This window comes from Xenopus tropicalis, chromosome 4, assembly GCF_000004195.4.
Source record: "Xenopus tropicalis strain Nigerian chromosome 4, UCB_Xtro_10.0, whole genome shotgun sequence".
Lineage (NCBI taxonomy): Eukaryota > Metazoa > Chordata > Amphibia > Anura > Pipidae > Xenopus > Xenopus tropicalis.
In genome coordinates, this window is record NC_030680.2 from 132,921,677 (window position 1) to 132,946,364 (window position 24,688).

At 40.5% G+C, this 24,688-nt stretch overlaps 2 protein-coding genes across 6 annotated transcripts in view; one reads left to right on the plus strand and one right to left on the minus strand.

The window, feature by feature from the left end:
• xpc (xeroderma pigmentosum, complementation group C) lies at nt 1–15,384 on the plus strand. 5 transcript variants are annotated; one of them, XM_004914165.4, is made up of 19 exons: nt 1–24; nt 802–943; nt 1,957–2,051; nt 3,344–3,475; nt 4,422–4,605; nt 5,018–5,127; nt 5,336–5,456; nt 5,786–5,858; nt 6,653–6,810; nt 7,076–7,196; nt 7,306–7,395; nt 8,601–9,515; nt 10,247–10,407; nt 11,260–11,341; nt 12,027–12,161; nt 13,524–13,693; nt 13,875–13,968; nt 14,079–14,168; nt 14,976–15,384. In XM_004914165.4, exons 1-19 carry the CDS (start codon nt 18–20, stop codon nt 15,186–15,188), a joined length of 3,093 nt encoding a protein of 1,030 aa, XP_004914222.2. In that variant the 5' UTR covers nt 1–17; the 3' UTR covers nt 15,189–15,384. The 5 variants fall into 5 exon arrangements, with proteins under 5 accessions (XP_004914222.2, XP_004914220.2, XP_004914221.2 ...); XM_004914163.4 differs by having other exon boundaries at nt 3–60; XM_004914164.4 differs by having other exon boundaries at nt 3–60; nt 4,425–4,605.
• tmem43 (transmembrane protein 43) overlaps nt 15,381–24,688 on the minus strand; it is a 12,791-nt gene continuing 3,483 nt past the window's right edge. Inside the window, exons 3-12 of the mRNA XM_002938231.5 lie at nt 24,475–24,609; nt 23,940–24,034; nt 22,481–22,530; nt 22,164–22,233; nt 21,429–21,499; nt 20,917–21,038; nt 20,755–20,829; nt 20,048–20,149; nt 18,782–18,899; nt 15,381–17,614 (exon numbers count right to left, since the gene is read on the minus strand). Of these exons, the coding sequence (XP_002938277.1) occupies nt 17,412–17,614; nt 18,782–18,899; nt 20,048–20,149; nt 20,755–20,829; nt 20,917–21,038; nt 21,429–21,499; nt 22,164–22,233; nt 22,481–22,530; nt 23,940–24,034; nt 24,475–24,609 (1,041 nt within the window). The 3' untranslated portion in view covers nt 15,381–17,411. The remainder of the gene's footprint in view (nt 17,615–18,781; nt 18,900–20,047; nt 20,150–20,754; nt 20,830–20,916; nt 21,039–21,428; nt 21,500–22,163; nt 22,234–22,480; nt 22,531–23,939; nt 24,035–24,474; nt 24,610–24,688) is intronic.

Here is a 24,688-nt window from a genome sequence, read left to right on the forward strand (position 1 = left end):
GCCAATAATGTGAGAGTATGGGCAGTAAGTGGCGGAGGCCTGGCAGCGGGGTGCACATGTGTATGTTCCGGAAGTGACGCGTTAATGTTATTGTCTGAGACAGATTGTTTCCTGTTGTGTGGGTTATACAACCAGAGGGGACATGTGAGGTAGAATTGTGGGGAGATGGCAAAGCGGAGGGGGTCTGAGGGTGCTGCGGTAGCGGGGAACAAGCAGAGAAACCGCCCGGCAATAGACTCCCTGCATGGTGGTGAGTTTCTATGGGGTCTGCATGTCTATAGAGATTTTCATTCATCTTGTGAATGATATACAGTAACACGTAAAATGAAATCTAAACACAGACTTAATTCACAGACTTAAATAGACTTAATTCTTATAGGTACTGTATGGGGACACTGTGCAGAGTTTCTAAATAGGCTGGGAATAATACTGTAGTGAGTGCAGATTGAACCCTATGGGCATCAGCCCTGTACTATTCACTATACTGGTTTTAAGATTCTTCTATGATTGCTAAGGTAACCCCTAGAAACCAGATAAATTAAATACAAACCTTGACAACATAATTCAGAGACCAGATGAAATAAAAAATAAAGACCAGTTGCAGATTGTGTTAGTATTATGCCATCTGGACAATATTAAAAGATAGGCAGAGTTAGCCCTTGAATTGTGCATGGGCTTTTATTTCTGTGCTAAATGATTAACTACCAATGCTTTGGGCTCTGGTGGAACATTACAGGTCGTTTGCACTTAGCTCTTCATCCTTCCTATTTAATAAAGGGGCATCTTGTTTTAACCATGTAGATGACGAAGATAAATTCTATGAAGAGAAGAGACCCCCAGTTAAGAAGAGTAAAGATTCCTGCGGTGACAGTCTGACGAAGCAAAGTTGTGTAGCCAAGAGACCGACTGTAAATGATGGGAAAACAGTTGGAAAACAAACACAGTGAGTCATCTTGGTTGAGTTGATTGGTTTTACAACAATGCAGGAGAGATGCACTAAGTCTGCTCCATGTTTGCTTATTCTTGTGTCAATATGGCCAATATGGATAAAGCCGGCCATACACACACCAATGATGTTGTACAAAACCTCATACGATTCTCTGTGCGTGTATGGGGCTTGACGAGGCAACTGATATTGCAAAAAGCTGTGGATATCGGTCGACTAGTCGATCGGCCAGGTTAAAAGGTTTTGATATGGCACCCCGAGCAAAATCTACGTTCAGGGCTGAATCGGCAGAAGGAGGTAGAATTTCTATTGTTTCTACCTCCATATCTGACGACTCAGCCCTGAACGTTACTGGAGGGTGGGAACGATCGAAAGATCAAAATTGCTATGTGTATGGCCACCTTAAGTGGTCTTAGCGCAGCGCACAACAAGGTAGCTGGAGCTTTTACATGCATGTATAAATAAGCCCACATGCTCATATCTGTAGTTTATTAGTCTATAGTTCAGATTTACTAACCCACTTTAATTAAGAAATTTCTTATGCAATGTTATTTATGCTCAGATCTGTACTGATTTCAGTAGTATATGTGCTTAAGTCAAATGTAAGCACTTAATACAAATAAATATAAAATTACTCATCATTTTTTCCATTTACATAATTATTTTTGTCTAGTTTTCAAGATAGTGGTAGTTTTTACTCTTCTCATATAATGAATTTAAAACAACAGTGTCCCTGCCTGCTGTTCAGTTCTGCCAATCAGCTGGCAAAAAATCCACTTTAGTGAGAAGAAAGGAGTCATCTAGCAATTCTTGTGTCAGTTCATCGCAAGACTTCCGTCTGCTCACAAAAGTCATTTCCTGAGTCAGACTAGCGACAAGACTTTTGTCTGCTTGCTAAGTCAATTTTCTGCCAAATGTGGCTAAGGTTTTATATAAAAAACATTTAGATTATCATTCATGGCCTCATTCTTGAGTTTTAGTCTTTTTAATTCTTGCTGTGCAATCTACAGAGATCCACCAAATTTGAAGATCAAGACGCCTGTTAAAAAGTTTAGTGGCTCGAAGGATGCAGAAGAGAGTGAAGATGAGTGGGAGGATGTGGAAGGTAATGGACTTTTATGAATTTATATATCTAGTGAGCCATTTACAGTCTGACTGATCCATATTTAGGGCACTTTGGCTGCGGGGATGATGAGGGGGAACCAAATTTCCAGACACGATATAGTGTCCAGCGACACTATTCAATCTGCAGTATTCCAGTCTTTCACATTCATGGTTCAAATAAGCTCCAGAAAGACACCCATCTGATTTTGTGGGCAGATGAACTTGGTGCCTTAAGGGCTGTGGCACACGAGGAGATTAGTCGCCCGCGACAAATCTCCGTTGTCGTGGGTGACAAATCTCCCCAAAATGCCATCCCACTGGCGAGAATCATGTAAGTGCCACAGCCCTAAAGGACATGTAAACCACCCCCACAAACAATGTAATCAGTGAACAGTCTTTTTAAAACCTTTACAAATCTTTACACGTTAATAGTAAGGCATCCCCTTAATCACTTAGGATTCCTTTTCCTCCTCTAATCCACTCACCCCTCTACCTCACAAATGTGCTTTGGCTGTTGGGTACTGGGCATGCTCAGTTCCAAACTATAGCAGCGAATCTTCTCAGGAAGGAAAAATGGGTGTGCACTCAAGGCAACTGCGTATACACCAACAAAAAAAGAGTAAAAAAATCAAGAGAAACTTTATTTATACCTTCATCTCACAAGCCTTGTGTGTTTTGTGTCCAAATGACATTTAATCATAGGCCATTTTTCCTTCCTGTTATGAATGGGACTTGGTCACTCACTTAGAGATGAGGGTCTGGGGCTGGAGCACCTGGACCACTATTTCACATTGGTGAGTTTTCTACAGTAGATAATATATTAGTGTCTGTACATCTTTTTTTCCTCGAGTGAATCTTCTCAGCTCAGATTACTAAACACACCCCCTCCAGTTTAGCCACCAATGAAGATATTGGCATAGCTGCTTCCCATAGAAACTCTGTTTAGCTGTCTGCTCCTATTTTTTCTCCTGAGCTCACCTTAACAATTACAATGCTGAATCCAAGCAGGACCAAAGTAACTTCTGGTTTTGGAAGCCTGCAGCCTTGATTGCGAAAAAAAATATTTTTTTTCCCTATCTGGAGTGCAGGCTCTATTACCCTGCACCTCTGGTGGGGGAAACAATATAGGGGTGATAGGTGCCCTTTAAAGAGGATCTTAAATGAGACAATCATTATCTAAAATGACTAGGCTGTGTAGAAAATACATGTACAATATTTATTATATCTGGGCTCTATGTGGGGCCACAGGTTGGAGATTTCTGTTCCATTTTACTTGTGCTATATTACCTACAGCAAACAATCAACCACAGACTGGGAAAACTAAGAGGACAGGGTCTGAAAATTCAAAAGCAGGAGTGAAGAAAGAAAGAAGGCTCTCAGTCAAGAGCAATATAAGAAAACGGTCCAGGCCTGGTGATCTGGATGGTGAGTGGGAAATAAAATTCTGGGCAAGAATGTCCATGTAAAAGGTATATCAGCCTTGCTGTTATGGTTATGCAGGTGGTGCTATATTTTTTTTATAAGAGAAACTGGCATTTTTCTTTTTTTTTACTGGAAAGTGTCTGCAACACTTTAAAATTAAACCTCACCATTTTATTGTACATTAGCAGGCATCTTCTGCATTTTGATCTTTTGATGTTTATCTCAACACAAGTCGGTTTCAGGTGACTTACTGGGCACTGTGACTTAGTAAAGTGGTTTAATAACCATTTAAGTCATTGTAACATTATGACTAATTTCCACTAAACTGGAGAAAAATCCACTGTTGTACTCATCACAGTTAATGGAAAGAAGGAAGGAAAGGTAAAAACTAAGTAAGCTTTATCAGAAAGGTCTATGTAAATACAGCCATAAACACTCACAGAAATGCTGCACTCTCCTGTCCTCTATCAAAAGAAACACAGGATTTCTTGTCTTGTCTTTTTTGTAAACATGTTCTTTGGTATCTGACTTCCTTCATTCCCAGGGCCCCCACTCCCCCCTCCCTTAGGAATGTGTAATCTAAGCTACCAAAGGCTAGAGCTACAGCAAGAAGCTACAAAGACCAAGCTAAAATGGCAGCTGCAATCTTAAACAAACCAAGGGAACTTCTAGGGTTCTTTACTCAGGTATAGTAAAGCTTTCTGCAGAATAAATATAGTGTTCTAGGTGGCACTATTGTGGTGAATCTATTGCCAGTAAAATTCCAAAATGACTTTCCTTCTACTTTAAACCCCATTACACAGGGAATGTGTTTGAAGGGATAAAATGCATGTGTCTCTGTGGCCTAGTCCATTGTAAATTGATGTGTCTTTGCAACATGCTGTCTTTTCTCTTCTTTTAAAAAAAAACAAACAAACTTTTTTTTTTCTTATTTTGTTGTAAAAACAAGCAGATGGTGAAGACGGGTTTAAAGAAGAAAGTTCAGTTAAGAAAAGGAAACCCACAGTCCCAGGTGTAAAAGGCAAAACTAAAGCTGCTAAACCTGCAGGCAATGCATCCTGTGCAGGAAACCAGAAACCTCGAGCCAAGAAATCAGCTGTTAGAGAACCAAAAACCCAAGAGACTGAGATACTGTGAGTAGGATTTAAGTGTGTGCAATCTTAGACAATATGTATGACCTGCATACCCCTCTGCTATTGGTGTAACCCAAGGTAAAGCTGAGTAGTTCTTATTTGTGCTGCTCAGTCATGCATGCAGTGCTTTGGTTCTCATAAATGCTTGCTTTAGATCACTTCCCAGAGATAACCTGGGGTAAATACAAATGCTGAATATTTGCTGTGGCTGCACTGGCAAATTTATTTAAAAAATGAAAATAATAAAATGAACAGGGATGCAAATGGGTCAATAGGTCAGTAAATAATTCAGCATGTTTGCATTTCATTCCTTGAACACAAGCTGTGTGTGATGGCACCTTATGTGCCTTATATACCTCTGTGCATCTAAACAATCTTTTCTCACCTCTGGTTGCACCTGTGGTTCCATTAGTGATCTGCTGGCTCTGGAGAAAAAGACACCGAGAAAAGGTGCCACTGTTAAAGAATCCAGTGAGTCGGAAGAGGCAGAGGATAGCGATGAAGAATGGGAAGATGTGGAAGGTAAAACATTTCAGTGGGATATGGTTCTGTGTGTACACTTGAATTGTATTGTATTGTATTGTGTAATAAATAGCTAGCAAGACTCCCACCATAAAGAGATGTGTGTATTAATTCAGTTCATCAGTTGCTGGGCAGCTGTGCTGTTGGCTTCCTCCATTTTGCTTAATTTGTGACCTTCTGCCTTACTGTGCTGATTCTTGCCTCACAGAATTGAACGGGTCAGTGCTAGATGACCTCCAAGCCTCAACTTCAGCTGATATTCCTCTCCCCACACAGCCTGTTGAAATAGAGATTGAAACAGCAGAAGCCGCTAAGAAAAGACTTAGGAGGTAAACACATTTCTTGGGGCAACTTCTTATTATACCACAGTGTAGCCAGTGCTCCCTTAGCACTTGAGCCCTTGGGAATGCTGCACTCTGCACAAAGTGCCAGATTACAAATGTGAGATTCTGTGCAGAGATCAGCATCATGGGGGAAAACAGAGTGCAGAGATCCACAGCAATACCAGAAAAGCAGAACAGTGTGCAGAGTGGAAGAAATGGGCAATTGCAGAATTTTTCTTTGCACTTTCTATACTGCGGTCTGTAAAGAAAATGGCCCCTATAGTCTGCAGTCATTATGATTGGCAGCAAAGAGTAAACCGCTATACTATCTACAGAGAGAAGAGGAAGGAAGAGTTTGCTGCATACCTGCGCAGGTTAATGAAAAAGGTGCGGGAAGACACTCACAAGGTAAATCCAGATCAGTGATTCAAATTGACAAGGTTCTTCTCAGCCGTAAAAGGGTAATGAGCAACTCCAGGAATCTTGCAGAAGTAATAACCCAGTTTTGTTTTGTTTTGTTTTTTTAAATGTTCCAAAACATGTTAAATATAATATAGTGTAACATGAGCAGATTGGATAATCTGTCTAACAAGAAAGGAGGAAAAATCCTTATTGCAGATGGCCTGCACACATAAGCAGTCGTCAACACTCCAATAAAAATGCAACTTGTACCAAGGCCCTTACACAATACTGGCGATTTTAATTTGTATATTGTTCCTTTCCTCCCTCTCCCCATCATATTTCAAATACTAAATTGACTGCACCAACTTTAAGTTTCAGCATCCCTGGAGTAGTAATGATCCAGGTGTTTATAGTTGTCACAGGAGCTCCCCCATCTTGGATTCTGTTAGAAGTGTCTGGGACAGTGCACATGCTTATTAGCTTTGTATTGTATTCTTTATAGTATATTGTTAGTTGATCCCTAAGTTTAGTTTAGTGCCAGCAGCACAGAGCATATGCTGTGAATCAGCAGAAAAGAAGATGAGGGGCTACTGGGGCAACTTTGGGGGCACAGATCTTCCCTGCTAAAGGGCTGTGATTGTCTTTGCTCATACAGAAGCCCCAAAACATAATGTACAACATTTCTAGCCTATTGCTTTAGTTCTTCTTTAACCCGTGCATGTACATGCTGTTTCCCAGTGCTGTGCTTAAGCATACACTTGCTCTGGTGATGATATTATGCCGCCATTTTCCTTTTCTAGGTACACTTGCTTTGCCTGTTGGCAAATGGCTTCTATCGGAGCAACACTTGTAACTTGCCAGATCTCCAGGCTGTTGCCCTGTCTGTGGTTCCTGTGAAATTCACCAGTGTTCCTGCTGATCGTGTAGATGTGGTTTATTTGACGAACTTGACGAAGTGGTAAATGCTTTATTGGATCTAGCATCAGAAGTAGATTAATGCATTGATCAGCAGTGACTATAAAAGAGCATGTAATTAGAGTTGTCTGCTCCTGCTTGAAGCAATGTCATCTTTAGTGGTGACAGGACCTAGTTGAACTGTAATGGTCACCTGTCCGCAGTGGGTGCTGGAAGTTGTACAGGGTACTGAATACAGGTATGGGTTCTGTATTCATAGTAAATTGGCTGTTTCCTAAGTAATCCCTAATGCTCCATCTTTTGTTTAGGTTTCGTGGAACCTTTACTCTGAGCCATGAGATGTCTCTGGATGAGTCTGAGTCAATGTCAGCCACCCTGGAGAGAAGATTTGGAGTCTATGGTGTGAGAGATGAAGCAGAGATGGTCCATGTAAGATAGCTCTGCTCCATTTAGTCTGAAACAACTTCAGATTCTCAGGCATTTTCTTTCTGATCTTTAACCCTTACTCTTTTTATGCCCTCCTCATTTAAATATACAGGTATTTCTCATCCTCCTGCGCGCTTTGCAGCTTCTGAGCCGTCTGGTGCTGTCTCTGCAGCCCATTCCTTTAAAGGACCCACCTGCAAAGGTAAGCAGGTTTATTTTTCACATTGAATTTGCTGTAACTCAACAGATATGTTTGCACTCGGTAGCACAATTGTTTAGTACTTGCGTTGCAGGTGCACAAACTTGTACAAACATTTACAGGTATAGGACCCATTATCCAGAATGCTTGGGACCAAGGGTCTTTCTGCAATTTGGATCTCCTTACCTAAAATCTACTAAAATCAGTAAACCATTAATCAAACCCAATAGGACTGTTTTGCCCCCCAATATGGATTAATTATATCTAAGTTGGGATCAAGTACAAGGTACTGTTTTATTATTACAGAGAAAAAGGAAATCAATCTTAAAAATCTGAATTATTTGATTAAAATGGAGTCTATGGGATACAGGCTTTCCGTAATTCGGAGCTTTCTGGATAATGGGTTTCCGGATAAGGGATCCCATACCTGTACATGATAGAAAAATAGCAAACAGCACCTTCTTGTCTCTATTAAAAAAGCCTTTATTTAATACACATGGCTTTTGGATATAGCGACGTTTCAGGCCTACATCTGGCCTTTTCTCAAGCTTGAGAAGCTTGTTGAATTAAATTTGAAGCAGCATCCCAAAGTGAGAGGTTTGGGATGGACTGTGTGGTACTAAATTACGAGCTGATAACACATATATACAGTATGGAAGGGTTTCCTTGGTTTGAGAGAAAGAACATGTGTACGTCTACAGCCTTGGAAAAGCAACAAATTTTAAAGGTATCAGCGAGCAATAGCCCTGCACATCATTTACAAGTAGCTGCATTGATTCCAACATGCACGCAATTTACAAATGTTAATATGCATCCATTTTGGTATATTATGTACAAGTTGCTGCTCTCACATTTTCCCCAGCATTTGTTTTAGAATGGTGTCTAATTCACTTTCTGCAGCTATTGACCCAACACAGCCAGGCTGGCGGTAATTTCTGGATTCCTGTGTGCCTATAATTCATCAAAGCAAACTGATGCACTCGCGCTTGTTGCAAAGGAGCATGTATGGGTGCACATACCGTTCCCAGTTTTGCTTGGGTTTGTAAATATGGCTTTAGGGCTGTATATGGCATTCGCACATGTGGGCACCTACATTGTGATTTGGAACTTTGCACATGGACAGGACCCAGGGAACACAGGGAGTGTGGCTGTATTGCACAGGGGACCAGACCATTTATTCCCTATTAAATTTACTTTTGTATTTCCAGACCAAACAACCACGAAAAGAAAAGTCCTCCACGAGGTCCAGTACTAAACCACAAACAGCCAAAGGCAAGTCCAAGAGTAATAACAGGAAGCAGGTTAGGCAGAAGAAGGTAAAGCAAGAGGATTCTTTGTCAGGGGAAAGTGAAGAAGAGGAAGAGTATCCAGTGGATTGCACTACATCTGGGAGGGGAAAAGGCAAAACTACCAAGGGGAAAAAGGCTGTTAAGAGTGCAGATAAAGAGGAGGCCTGCACAGGGGCCCGACCCAAAAATCAGCTCAGGAGGAAGGCAGCATCAAAAGTCACTTACAAAGAGGAGAGTGAGAGCTGTGGTCACAGTAGTGATTCAGACTTTTGCCTTTCTGCCAGCCAGGACAGTGACTGTTCTGAGTGGGAGGAAGAACCCTTGGATAGTAAAAGGAGAAGATCATCTGGGCCTGTAAAGGAGATTATTAAGATGGAGAGGAATACCAATCCAGTTGCCAAAGAACAGCCTAGAGCTAAAAACCCAACCGATTCTCTTAGCAGCACACAGCCAAAGAGAAGAGGCAAAATCATCTCCACTGACGAGTCAGAAATGGACGATGAGGGCACAATGGAGAAAGCTTCTGTTGTGTCCCCTATTGTTTGTGACCAATGGGTAGAAGTTTATTTAGAAAGTGAGAGGAAGTGGCTGTGTGTAGACTGTGTGCATTGGACTGTAGGGAAACCTCAAATGTGCTTTAATACTGCCACCAAGCCAGTCACTTACGTGGTGGGGATTGACAATGCTGGGTGTGTAAAGGATGTGACACGCAGGTATGATGTTGATTGGATGACAAGCACACGGAAACGTCGCGTGGAACCTGACTGGTGGGAAGAGACACTGATGCCCTATAAGAACCCCGATGCTGACCGCGAGGACAGAGAGGAAGTCGAGGTAATTTCTGTTGATCAATTTAATGGTGTGTTATGGGGTTGCATTTGTTTTGCATATTCTAGTTCTGTAGTTGTTGGAGGGCTGCCGGTTAGATCTGACTGCTTTACAGAGCAGTAAAGTAACAAGTAAGACCATCATAAAATTAGAGATACTGACACCAGAAATGAAACCTTTTTTACATCTATCATAACATTGTTTTAGCATGAGCTTTATAATTTTGCCAAAAAAGTATTTCCTGATGCTTATCCATTCCTTATCTGATCCCCCGTGTTTCTCTATGAGGGGGCGGCCATATTTGAGCAGCAGTAGGCTGTTAGCATGAGAAGCAATAAATGACAGGCTGAGATGGGTCAGTCAGGTTGGCAAAACTGTCAGGTTTAGGGACTTCAAGCAACAATTACATACAAAACCAGCAAACAGTGAAAAAAGAACAACATGACCTATAGGTAACTTTTTATGTAGATTCATAATTTGAAAAGTCATTTTTTCGTGTCAGTATCACTTTAATATATCCTGAGGGATTTCATAATCTATTGAATTAGATTAAATTATTGTTGCCCTTTTTTTGAACCTCTTAAGCTACTGCTGTAGTACAAGTACCGGTATCTCTAATGTGTGATTAGGTAGGATTAGTGAGGTAGGTTTGATAACCATGTTTTGAATGCACGAGTTGAGCTGTGACCAGAGCTAAACAAAACCTGTTCCTAAAATTATAAAATTCTATGTTTAAGCTTGAATTTAAGCTACTTGATCAGCCTCTGCCAACATCCATCACCGGATACAAGGATCATCCACTGTATGTGCTGAAGAGGCATCTGCTGAAATATGAGGCTATTTATCCAGAGACTGCTGCCATCTTGGGCTATTGCCGAGGGGAAGCCGTCTATTCCAGGTACAGAGGCAAATATCAGAATACTAATTGCAGGACACTGTGCCAGTCAGGAACATAAACCAGTTTTCTTGCTCCTGGAAGTGGTCAGTGGTTTACTTGTCCTTTAAAATCTAAAATAAATTGCCATGTATATGTGTTTTATGGCCCTTATTAAGGTGTGTAAGCACTGAAATTCATTTTGGCATGGACCCTTGAGATGACATAGCAGATCTGGCAACCCTGGTCGTTTAAAGGAAAAAGAAAGTCAGTCACTTGGGGGTGCCAAAATGTTAGGCACCCCCAAGTGACTTTGACCACCTACCTTTTACCCCGGGCTGGTGCCCCTGTGAGGAGGGAACAGCACCGGCGCTTCCTTTTCCTGATTCGCTGCGCGTGCATGGGCAGTAGAGTGAAAAGCCGAACTTAAACATTAAAGTCGGCTTTTCACTCTACTGCGCATGCGCCCACCGCTGGCATTCCAGCAACGGAAGCCGGAAGAAGGAAGCGATCCGCTCCAGGTGCCCCGGGCTGGTGCTGTTTTCTCCTAACTGGGGCACCAGCCCGGGGTACGAGGTAAGCGGTTAAAGTCACTTGGGGGTGCCTAACATTTTGGCACCCCCAAGTGATTTTGCCTTTCATTTCCCTTTAAGGAAACCGCTTAATTAGTGGCCACATCATGGAATATATTGCACTGACCATAACAAATGGACCATTGGGGGGTGTGGTCAGATGATAAATGCTTATAATAGATTATGGGTTAACTGACACAATGAAATCAGTTCACTTTCATACCTTTAGCTGGCCCTATGCATGTGTTCTATCGAACAACTTTGCTTTCTTCTTGCATTGAATACAATCTGCTTCTCTCTGTAGATCCTGTGTTCATACCCTGCACTCAAGTGACACTTGGCTGAAAGAAGCCCGAGTTGTAAGGTTGGCAGAAGTGCCCTACAAGGTAATAGCTGTGCTACAATTCTCTTTGAATTCAGCCATAGATTGTGGTATGTTGTTCCATTCCGTTGCGCTGCTGAAAGCACATTCAGGAGTAAGAGCATTGCAGCAGTTACTGAGGAATACAGGAAGCCCACTCATACCAATCAGTATTTTTAGTTTGATTCCCACTCCCCACTCCATTATAAGCTGGGGGTCAGCAGAACTCTACAGCAACGGGCTGAGAATGTAACCACCAATGCTGAGAAGCAACGCAGAGGAGCTTAAAGGGGTGCTTTGCCTTTAATTTGATGTAGATACTGATATTCTGAGACCATTTGCTATTGGTCTTCATTTTTTACTTTTTGTTTTTTTTCAGTTATTTAGCTTTTTGTTTAGCAGCTCTACAGTTAGATATTTCAGCAGCTGATTGCTGTAGTCTTATTTGCCCTAGCAACGAAGTTATGATTTGAATGACAGACTGGAATATTAATAGGCAAAGGGCTAAAAAGTAACAATAAGAATAAAATTGTAGCTTCATAGAACAATAGTTTGGAATATGGAAGGCAGATAAAAAAAAAAAACTGTAAAAACAAAAAAAAATAATGAAGACCAATGAAAACATTTCTAGGAATAGGACATTCTAACATACTGAAAGTTAGCTTAGTGTTAGTGGTATTATTTCATTTGTTAGCTTCCTCTCTGAACAGATGGTAAAAGGATACTCGAATCGTGCGAGGAAAGCGCGTAGTAGTGATCCACAGAAGAAGGACCATAATGACCTGGGTCTGTATGGCCTTTGGCAGACTGAGGAATATCAGCCCCCGCTTGCAGTTGATGGGAAGGTAAGACTTATATCCCTGTGTTACTGTCAGCAAAGGCTTCTTGTGGGTCCCCTCAGCATCCCTTATCAGCATCTTAAACATTATAGCTCTCATTTTGCCCAATCTTTTTACTGGTCACGCAATAGGAACCGATACTGTGTACAAAAATCATGTGATTCTAGTATAAATCCACAACTCCCAAACCCAGCTTATCTTAGGATGCCTCTGCCCCTCTTCCTGTCCTGGGGCTGCAATGTGCATTGAGCCTTCCTGCTGGCCTGCAGTGGGTTCAGGGGTCTGACTGGCTAGAGATACTGTTAACTGCAGCCCCAAACCTGCATAAAGGGGATCCATTATCTGGAAAAGCTGTTATCCAGAAAGCTCCAAATTATGGGAAGGCCATCTCCCATAGACTCCATTTTAATCAAGCAATTCAAAGTTTTAAAATGCAGTTCCTTTTTCTCTGTAATAATAAAACAGTACCTTGTACTTGATCCAAACTAAGATATAATTACCCCTTATTGGGGGCAGAACAGCCCTATTGGGTTTATTTAATGGTTAACTTATTCCCTTTTCTCTGTAATAATAAAACAGAACCTGTACTTGATCCCAACTAAGATATAATTACCCCTTATTGGGGGCAGAACAGCCCTATTGGGTTTATTTAATGGTTAAATGATTCCCTTTTCTCTGTAATAATAAAACAGTACCTGTACTTGATCCCAACTAAGATATAATTAATCCTTATTGGGGGCAGAACAGCCCTATTGGGTTTATTTAATGGTTAACTTATTCCCTTTTCTCTGTAATAATAAAACAGTACCTGTACTTGATCCCAACTAAGATATAATTAATCCTTATTGGGGGCAGAACAGCCCTATTGGGTTTATTTAATGGTTAAATGATTCCCTTTTCTCTGTAATAATAAAACAGAACCTGTACTTGATCCCAACTAAGATATAATTACCCCTTATTGGAAGCAAAAAATCCTATTGGGTTTACTTTTTACTAGACTAGAAATGATGGTGATCCAAATTACAGAAAACCCCAGGTCCCAAGCAATCTGGATTTCAGCTCCCATACCTGCAGTAGAATACAGCTATAATTAAAATGATAAAATTAAAGCCTTGAAGTCACTTTTTTTTTTTTTCTTTTGGTTGCCTGTGTCTGTGGCAACCAGATACCATTTTCACTTGCAGGCCAGAAAAAGGCAGAATAGAAAGGCTTATGGTTTGAAAATCATACATAATTAAAACCATTGAAAAGTTGCTTAGATTCTTAGTTGCTTAGGTCAATCTACAACACAGTGAAGATTTATTTAAAAGTGATCTTACCCTTTGGTTTACAGTGTGTTGATCATTGCCCTGACTTTCTGTTCAACAGGTTCCACGCAATGAATACGGGAATGTGTATTTGTTCCAACCCTGCATGTTGCCGATTGGCTGTGCCCATTTACGTGTCCCCAACCTGCACAGAGTAGCCAGGAAGCTGGACATTGACTGCGTCAAAGCCATCACGGGATTTGACTTTCATGGTGGCTACTCACACCCTGTGTAAGGCTCCATTAGTCACAGTAAGATATAGACTAGATGAGGAGACAGATATAAAAGCAGCTACTTTTTGCACTTTTACGTAGGAGGGTGCTTCCATGATGCTTGTCTGTCAGGCACAATAGAACAGTACAATTGCAAATCTGCTTATTCTACTGTACATTCAATATTAAATATTTTCCAGAAATGACGGTTATGTAGTCTGCGAAGAACACAAGGACATCCTTCTCGCTGCTTGGGAAAACGAACAGGCGGATATAGAGCAAAAGCAAAAAGAGGTGAGTAAAGTAAATGGGCGCTTGTGGGCAGCTGATTTGGGTGCCATCTCTATCCTGTCACACAGTGCCAAGCTTTCTCTTTGCCTCACTGTTGCTTTTCTATGTCACAGAAACGTGAGAAACGAGCTCTGGGCAACTGGAAGCTGCTGGTAAAAGGACTTCTGATCCGAGAGAGACTGAAAGCGCGTTATGGCAACAAGGTATTAGTTGGTCACAATTACTTACTCAAGGCTAACCCTGATATATAGATGAGCATTTTACTCCAGATCACAATGGAAGGCACCAAATAAACTTGAGTCATGTAGAGTTGCTACTTTTTTTCTAGATATATAGATACGCCAGATTACAGAGTTGTCTGATTGCTTCAGACGGCAGAACTAGTGTGCAAGGTGTTAAGACTGGAATAGAAATTGTAGAGGGGTGACTTGTCGTAGTGTTTTATATATATATATATATATATATATATATATATATACCCACGTTACACTGGGGAGGCTGACCAATTGTTGGAACATAAAGGCTACGTCCCTAACAAAACAAGTATTGTAGCAGCTCCCCCTTCTATAGTTCCAGATGTATTCAGATACAATTTGCAATTGGTCTTAATTGTTTTGAGTTTTTTTTTGTTATTTAAGCCTTTTGTTAAGCAGCTTTCCAGTTTGATATTTCAGCAGCTAGCTGGTTGCTAGGTTCTTATTTTCTCTAGCAACCAGGCAGTGGTTTTAATGTGAGATGAAATATGAATAGGCGAGGGATGGAATAGGATGATAAGTAATAAAAAGTAGCAATAACAATAACATTGTAGCCTCGCAGAGCATTTGTTTTTGGGTTGACGGGATCAGTGACCCCCATTTGAAAGCTAGAAAAAGCAGAAGAGGAAGATAAACAATTCAAAACTAAAAAATAAATAATGAAAACCAATTGCAGTGTTGGGAATAGACCATTCTATAACATACTAAAAGTGAACCACCCCTTTAAGCCTGAAGTCCTTTTCTTTCTGTTTACAGGACACAGAACTGCCTGGCTTATCCACTGGAACAAATGATTTCTCTTCAGATGAAGAGGAGAAACCAAAGACAGAGACCCCTGCTCAGGACATGGCTGTCTCCTGGCCACAGAATCGCCAGGCTGAACACACACAAGCAGAGAAAACACAGAGGAAGAGCAAGAAGCAGAAGAAAGGGGAAGAGAATCACTTATTTCCCTTTGAAAAGCTTTGATATTAAAGCAATGTGGTTTGGGACCAAGATGCCTTAATCTCCCCGTTCTGCAATATTCCTTAATATGATGACATCTGCAGGGGATTCTGGGACCTTGAAAGCCAAGAGCATTTCCAGATAAACACAGCAATGTTTCTTACAACGTGTTTTGTAATTTTTCATTCCAGAAAAATACAATTTTGTAGATACAAATGTGTATAAATAGCATTTTATTTCTGTGCGTGAAAAAGTAGCTTTGCAACACTGATACAACTTGAGGGTTTGATATTGCAAGTAGACATACGCTATACATAAGAACTATAAAAAGCAGACCGTACCCAAAATTCTACAGTTGCCATAGCTTTAAATGTGACCATGTGTTACAGTTTCTATATTTAAAGGATAAGTAAACCTTTTATTCTAAGCACTTCTGCAATTTACATTCATTATTAAGCGATATATGTACTGTTAATATGAATGAATTTTGTTACAACAGTGACACCTGCTGGTCAGTTTTCTACACTGATCCAGTCAAGGATATTGTCAGGAGAAAGAAAGAGGCCTGATCTGATGTTCTTCTGGTTAAATAAGATGTGACAAAAGTTACATGTATCCCTTACTATCTTGTAATCTTGCAAAAGTGCTTAGAATAGCACTCTCATCAGTTTTACATTTATTTATCCTTTAATGTTGTATAATACAGCCTATATCTGAAACAGTTCAGGCCACACTGGCATGGAAAAAAATTGTCCCGTTAGGCCATTTTATTTTTATTCAATAGTTTTTCAGAAAAAAAAAAAAAAATAATAAAAGCAAAACAAATCTGGTTACGAAGCACTGGTAAAGACATATTGGGACCTTGTGGCTCCTCCCCAACTGTGACCATACAAGGAGTCACCTGAGCGTATTTAACCCAATTATGGTGATGTCACAAGTGACATCTGAGTGCCAGAGTGGGAATAGAATGTCAGTAGGCCTTGCTGTGTCTCACCAGTGCTGTAAACAGTACAAAACCAATTGGGACATATTGCTGCCCATTGTGGGTACATTTGATTATAACTAAACTACTTTAAATAACTGGTTTATGTCAATACAACCACTATATAATGCAAAAATTGAGTGGGTGAGCAATCTACTTTAGTGCAAATGATGCTTCCCTTGGTCTTGTGCTTTAACAATGATATGTGCAGTCACAAAGGGCAAACTTAGAAGGCAGAATAGGAAATATAAAGCAGTTAAATGGTTAATCGGGGCACTTGGCTAACCTTCCGGGTAGGAGATTTTTCAGTAATGCTTTCAAAAGCTGAATATAAATACACGTGGAAGCTAATGGCAAACATCATTGAATGAATGTCTGACTGTATAAATGGTCAGTTAACACAGATGTATTTTGTAAAGGGATTGACTGAAATGGGCTAATCTGTAATGGGAGAGCTAAACCATCAGATCTGATAACACAGCGGCTGTGGTTACCTTCAGACTGTATATACCAGAGCCAGTGGCTTAAGCCACATGGGACATAAATGCAGGGCGAGAATCAGCCCCTATGTTCCAATAAACTTTTAGTGTCAGCCCAGGTGAAGGCAAACAGAGGAGATTTTGCCGCCCAAGTTTGCTTCATGTGCTTGCACCTGGGATGATGAAATGACTCTGGGTTAGGAACATGGGAAAGCTGGTTGGAGCAGAGGGACGGATTCTCTAATAAAATGCAGGCCTGTGTGGCTTAAGACTAAGGGTCAGGAATGTCAGCCATAAAACCCCAACAGGAGTTATGTGGCACTGTACCTTTGCCCAGCTCTTTTCTACCTAAGAGAAAAATTTTTTGCCCAGTACCCAGATTCCAGGGAGCATGTTGGCAAAGTGTAACACTACTTGTTTTGTGTTACTCAGACACCAGTTACTTCCAGACAGAACCTGGGGCAAATTTCAGTTCAGAAGGATATTTAACTTAATGCCCAATTACCAATTTCATAAAATGTACACAATGATTAATGGAGATGCTGCCAGGTACAATAGGCTTCAGTGTGTGGCTTCTGTAATGTAACTTTACACCATTATTGCATTGCATTAAAGGAGAATAGGAAGAGCTTATTCCAGTTAGCAACCCATACCCATGTCTAATGCACTAAAATAGCACCAATGTAGGATATTTACTGTCCCATTGGGTTGTCCTTTTTCAATCAGTGGTGCTGATAAAGTCAAAGATAATATTAGAAATTCCCTTTGGGTGAGTGCAACATAAACTTATTGATACTTTTTGGGAGGTACGCGGGACCTTGCAAGTACAATGATGCCAATAGCAGCAGCGCTCAGCAACAACGCCAGCAGCGGACGATAGAAAATCCAGCCAGCTGCGATGGTCAGCAGGGAGAGGGACGAGGATACGCACAAGGCACAGATCTTCAGGCCGAGACTTACCAGGTCCCGCACCAGAGGAAACCAGTCAACTGTAGGGAGGTTACAGCAGGTTAGTACACAACCCATCACAAAAACAAACACAGGTGCCTTAAAAACATGTAGCTACACAAACTATCAGCAATTTCCCATTACATCACCTGCTCATGGCCTTGGTAAATACACTCAATGGCCATTTGCTTTAAGCTGACCATGCCTGCCCAACCTTCAGAATGTGCCACAAGTCTATGGCTGGTTAGCACTGATCCAACCACTCATTTCTTAGTGTTCTACATTATATCAGTATGAAAAGCCCCCGTTCACCCAGACACGCTGATGACCCCCACATGTGGTAATGGGTTAAGTGCAAGTTGTCTTTTTTTTTTTCTTGCAGCCAAAAGACTATGGCATAACCAATTTGGTGCCCATTAAATATACCATATATCTGCTTATACTGTATGAATTTGATCATCCTGGTCAAAGGGGTCACCATGTGGCACATTTACTAATCCACGAACGTCCGAAAAGCGACCGAATGCATTTTTTTCGTAATGATCGCTAATTTGCGAACTTTTTCGAGCTCTCAATACGAAAGTTGCGACAATTCGCGAAAGTCGTAATGGCTATGAAAAAGTCGCAACAATTCACGAAAGTCATAATGGTAATGAAAAAGTCGTGACAATTCACGAAATTTGTAATGGCTATGAAAAAGTCGCGACAATTCGCGCAAGTCGTAACGGTTACGAAAAAGTCGTAACAGCGACGAAAAAAATCGCAAAAAAATACGAAAAAGTCGCAAAATGTTCTTTTTCCAATCCGAATTTTTCTCATTCGGATTCGTGGATTAGTAAATCAGCCCCTAAGTGTGGCTGTCTTAAGGCATTCAGCTTTTACAATGGCCAAGAGATAATTCTCACAAAAACTAGCCACCAATGATCCAGACCTAGACCACTGCCCTACAAGTTTATAAATGAAATATTGTTGTGGTACTTTCATTGGATTGAGGAATCTACCTGAGTGCCCAGTACAGGCTAAAGGCTAATATACCCAGCTTCTATAGGTTAGATTTGTATTCGCCCGTTAGGATCTTACCTTACAATAAGTTACCCAAGATGTGATTAAAATATTTCTGTTCTAGATATAGGGAACTTCCTGTGCATGAAGCCACTCTGCTAGGTTCTGGCCTACATGTGCATCATATTTACTTGAAATCAGCTTACCCAGTGTGTAGAATATTTTGGTCATCAGGCTTATGCCAACAAACATCATCAGCCAGCCAGCGCCACGCAGGGCCCAGGTCTTTAGATTATTACTCTTGTGTTCTGCCTCAAACATTTCCTAAAAGACATAAGATGTTTGGGTTATGTTGCCCTTTAGGTCTGCCTCCCTTCAATAGGTTTTATCTAGTCATGAGATGACAGGTTCGATCACAGTATTACTGCAGGATGCAATGACCAGAAGAAAAGTAGTAGTAATGTGTGTTTTCATTATCTCAGTTATAATTATTATTATCCTTTATTTATATAGCACAAGCATATTGTGCAGCCCGTTACAGAGATTATACATCACTCATGTCAGTCCTGCCCCAGTGGAGCTTACAATCTATAGCCCCTTATCACACTATGGTCAGTTTTGTTCAGGAATCAATTAACCTGTCTGTGTGTTTTTGAGGTGCATGGGAGAAATGGGGAAACCCAGACAGACACGGGGAAAACATACACTAGTGCAGAAAATGGAATATATTAAAGCCAGACATAACAATAATCACTACAGAAAATGGCTAAATAGCATATTAACTAAAGTCATGCCTGTATAAATGTCACAGACAAAGGCACAGACATAGGGTACCACCTAAACAAACAATTCATATAACAGGATGAGGCATTTATTGCAGAATGGCAACTACACATCCATATGTTTCCACCAGCAATTGAATAGTAGCCAGCCTGCTCTAATCTGTCTTGTTCCTAGTATGTGCCAGGAATGGGACAGTTGGTGTTGCTGTTCAGCTGCGTTGGCTTACAGCTGGGCAGTCTCTTGGTTTCCTGGTGGCGGGACTTCTATGCCAAGACTAGCTAAAATGGATATTTGGCGCTGGACTTTGTAGGACAGTAAGATCAACCCCTGTCGTAAATTTGGAACAAGGTTTGATACCATCAGCCAATCACAAAGGCAGGCTGCAAAGAACCAATCAGGCCTCAGTCCAGGAAAAAACTGCAGGGACCATTCAGACTCTCAGCTACATTAGGGCTAATCACAGCTGGTACTGATGGGCCTATAGGAGACCACCTAGTGAGCATGCCCAGTTTAGACTACTGCATGGATGAGTAAGCTGTGCAGCCATTCTCCACATATGAAGTAAATCTGTGTGCCATGTTTATACTGGGGTTTAATAAGAAGTACAGCTTGTGGGTTCCATGTCATGTTTTCTAGTTTCACCAATCATTGTTCTGTTGTCATTATGAGCAAGAGAAGAGGCTACTCACCTGAGCGCTGTAGGTCCCCATGTGTAACAGCTCCAGCACATCCCCAGATTTAGTTTTATAGGCACCCAGCTCCCCTCCTCTCTGCCGAGCAATCACACTGACCTGAAGCCCAAACAGAGAGATAACTGAGAATACAACCCAATGCAATTGGAAGGATCCATTAGATCTGTTAATAGGAGCAGCACAGATGCCCAAAAGCATATGGCACACATGTTACTCTCACAACGAACGGCAGAAATGATGCCAATCGCACTTAGAAAATTATTGCAGGATTCATGTCAAAGTGAGAACACCATTGCATTCGTTTTAACCCATCAGCCACAACTGTGCCAGAAAGTTGGAAACATTTTCAGCAACTTTTTAAACTGATATTTGTATAGATTGAGAAAAACTTTTAGAATTTGCTATAAGATATAATGTTTACCCCACCCAATGTATGGGAACACTTTCATGTGGAGAAATGTAAAAAAAAAAAAAAAAAACACTTGCAGAAAACTTCTCTCCCAGAGGCAGAGTTAGATAAGGAAAACCACTGGCCTCTCAGTGCAGGTTAAAACTGAAAGGAAAGAGCCAAAGCCCAGTCCCATTAATGATGTTACTGTATAAGAGTGAGACAGTTGTTCATGGCTTACAACACATTTGCCCAGCCTTAGCTGAAGCATATTATGTTCGTTTGTTTAATATTAGCCTGTAACTTAAATAGTTACCATATCTGGCTGCCCAAACTGGGCACCACCCAGGGCCACGCCAGCGTACCAGAAAGAAATGCGCAGGTCCCCCACCTGAGTGTAAAAGAAAAAGACTATAGTTTATTCCAGACTCACTCAAATGTACCAGAATAGATTACTAATCCAAGGAACACAACATACCTCCGGACTTTTGGGGTTGGCGCTGTGGTAGAAATAACCCCCATCTGCAATCACATCAGCATGTGGGTTCCCCAACTGAGACAGGCTCATCTGCTTGAAATTATCGATTTTATCAACAAGACCTGAAAAATGTAAGAGGGGAGTGGACATAAATAGGTTGCTAGAGGATTGCTGTGCAGGACTCTATGCATTTCTAGGTATACATTTACTAAGAGACATTTTTTACTTGAATATTGGATAAATCTATGATTGTTTGGTGCACCAAATTAATGATTCATGTGTGAAACTGCCTACTACTTTATTATTATGTTTTTTATTTGGGATCTAGGGCAGTATTTACACATGTATCAGGTGGCTTATTCCCAAGTTCTAGTTATAATTGATTGTTGTAACGCTGTGCACTGTGCTCCAGTACAAAGCAATAAATATGACAGAAAATACTTATAGCCACGTTGCTGGCATTCTAGCACTGAAATATACCCAATCTCCCCATACCAGAAGCAGCGTCTTACCTTTTGACAAGTAGTAACTTCCAACTTGTACATCTGAAGATACAGCAGTAAAAGATTCCACAGCCATGGCACTGAAAGAGACCAACTGTCAGTTTTCCAGCAGTTAGGGCTATACAGAGTATAATGTTGAGAGGTTATGTGACTTTTTAAAGGTTCAGTTGTTATAAAGGTCACAGAACTCCTCAGTGACTTAGTATATCCATACAAATGACAGTAGGGGGTACATTATCCCTCATAACCTACAAATGAAATTTTATGACAACACATTTATTGTTCCACCACTTTTTTAACATACAAATCACTGTTTGCCCCACTGTTTCTCCACATCTCACTGTAGGCATTCCGTAAGCTTGTTAGCCACTGGGGTAAGAATATACAGAACAAAATGTGCAGATTCCCAACGGAGGTCACTTGTCACCCTCAATCAAAAGAAAAGAACCAGAAGGATTTTAATTTGTCTATGGTGCCAGGAAATTTATATATTTGGTAAAACTAAATCCAAACCCTCAAGCACTTCTATCTTTTCGTTGATGACACCTTGTCTCTACTGTAACTTATTTAATGAGTATAATTAAGGAAAGGGAGTACCCTTATCTCCAAAGAATACAAGTCTCCTACAATACAGTAGGCTATTAGATCAGCATGTAGCAAGAACAGACAATGAAATATAGATAACAAGTGGATTTGACTTTTCCAATGATATTTCTGTGGTTTTGTAAACTGTGTGCCACTCACCTGGGATTCTGATGCGCAATCTCTCGATCAAAATGCCTGCTGCTCACAATTTCCGATCGCCATTCAGTATCTAGGAAGTACAGTTACTTAAATGTCATTTTACAAAAAGTAGAACAAGGGTAGGCAATTAAATCATTATGTATTCTTTCTAGGCTTTTCAGCATTAAAGAGTATAGTTTGCCACTAACTTAAGTGTAATGGCAACAGATTAAATAAGGAACAAGCTTTTTAAATCCCATGAAAATAGTCAATGGCATTAGCCACTTTTACTGGGAGAAGGATTTGTTATTTCTATTCTAGTTTTGAAAGCTACTCACTGTAGGTGTATCTTGTCTCTGTTTTCTGTTCTCCATTTTCTTCATACTGTCTGCAAATATGAGTTTTACAAAGTTGAATACAACTTAATGTAATATGAATGATGTTAATAAAAAATATATGATAATATAGTAATGAGCACATTTTGTCACCCGGCATGGATTCACAGCGAAATTCTGCATTTAGCCATTTTTTTTAGCCAATTTTTTAGGCAATTTTTTTTCACAAAACTCCACCAAAAATTTGCTGTGGCAAAAAGTTCACAGAGAAAAAATGCCAATTGACTTTGTATTTGGAATCAGAAAAAAGTTGAGCGCATGAAAAGGTGCGGGAAGAAGTGAGAAAAAACACAGACTTTAATGCATTTGGAGTTAGAAAAAAACTGTGCACATGAGAAAAAAAATTGTCACACGTAAAAAATGTGTTACCAATTCACTTCAATGCATTTGGCAAATTTCTTGCTGTTTTGCAAAATTTTCAGCGAAACACAGATTCGTTCATCACTAATATATATAATAACGAATAATATTATATATACACATATATTTTATGGACCTAGGAAGTCACCACTATTTGCATCCCCACACTAATAAAGACTGCTCTACCCAAAACTTTTGAGTAGAATTCCTATAAAGCTTGTAGCTGTGGATAAACTGCAATACCCAGAATATTCCAGCAGGAGGTGCTGCAATTCAGCAGAAGGGAATCTGCAATAGGGTAGGTGATTTCTAGTTAACACCTGGGTTGTTTATTTTACATGAAAAAAAGGCCCAAAATCTTTTTCAAAATAAATTCATATTTATATAGGTGTGACATGCAAATGTAACTGCCAGTTTGACAGTAAATTCTGTTTGTAAAAACTCTGGTGTGCCTATTCAAAACTGTGTATGTCAGAAATATCTCTCACATATTCGAAGTAACTATTTCAACTTAAATTATATGATATGAACGAATTACTAAAATAATTTCAAGTAGTTTTTATGCTGGGCATATATAGGCTGATACAGCGGCATAACAACGACACGCGGCCCCCACCTCGCAGAAAACAATCTTCAGAGGGGCCCAGCGCACACCTACCCAGCCCTCCTTTCACCCGCCGCCAGTGTTCCCTGCTCCCCGGCCACTCGCGCCAAGTAGGTAGGGGGGATTTCTTAGACCTATAGAGAAAGCAGAGCCTGTGGTCTGGGCCCCCCTGCAACCTCAGAGTCTGCTTTCCTCTAGAGTTACACAACTGAGCTGATACAAGCTGAAGACTTGGCACATCTAGACCAAGTTGACACATAATTGACCTGCGTTTGGGGTGATTGGGACTGCTTGACCAATATCTGGGTGAAAATCAAGAAAAGTATCTATCTGGCAGGTTTGAAAATCCTGTTGGGCAAGGACCCCAGAGAAAAAATATAAGTATATTTCAAATGTACAATGTTGATCCAGGGTCCAGCAATGAAGATAGAATCTTACCTTGATTCTTCATATTCAATCCACTGGTACATTTCAACCTGACGCTTCAGCTTTACACAATGAATGGAAACGCCATAATTTGGATCATACAATGGCTACATGGGGATAGGGAAAATAAAACCGAAGGTGTATCAGTACTGCACTGTCCTATAGGTGTAAGGAGTTTCTAAAGTCAAAACATATCATTACATCAAAAGATAAGCAGCACAGAACATGAGATTTTATATAGATGCAAATGGTGGCCATCTTGCAGCACAATTAGCAGTAGTGCACAGACTCTGTGTATGTTTATTACACACCTGAATACACCGATACCTACACTAGAAATAAAAATCAACACAGAAAAAGCAGATTTCTCTTTACTTATGCAAGAAACAGTGGAAGTAGGGCAGACTGACTAAAATGTTCAGTATGAGTTCTCCAAACCAGGTACGACACACCAAGGTTATAGAACACAGCTTGTCACTATTTTGCCTTCCTGGTGAAGTACTGGTTATACTGGTAACTAAAGTTTAATTTATATGCTAATGACTACCTTAGAAGTCCGAAGTGCTCCAGACAAATGCACCAGGTTTGCTTCATTTTGATGGTCTATTGAGTGGATGTTGCCCACTGGAACAACAATGGAGAGCCCTTCATCAAGGGAAGTTGCTGTCTGTACAGCTCGGCCCTGAGAAAACAAGAAAGAGATTGGCATTACCAGATACAGATAAGGGACTGATAACAGAACATACGGTAGAGCAGTGCTA

Excerpts from the sequence above, each read along its gene's own strand:
- xpc (XM_004914162.4), top strand. The coding sequence starts at position 166 with ATGGCAAAGCGGAGGGGGTCTGAGGGTGCTGCGGTAGCGGGGAACAAG. Across the intron at positions 5,128-5,335 it reads AGAATGGGAAGATGTGGAAG|AATTGAACGGGTCAGTGCTA; the intron begins GTAAAACATTTC and ends CTTGCCTCACAG. Across the intron at positions 5,859-6,652 it reads TGCGGGAAGACACTCACAAG|GTACACTTGCTTTGCCTGTT; the intron begins GTAAATCCAGAT and ends TTCCTTTTCTAG.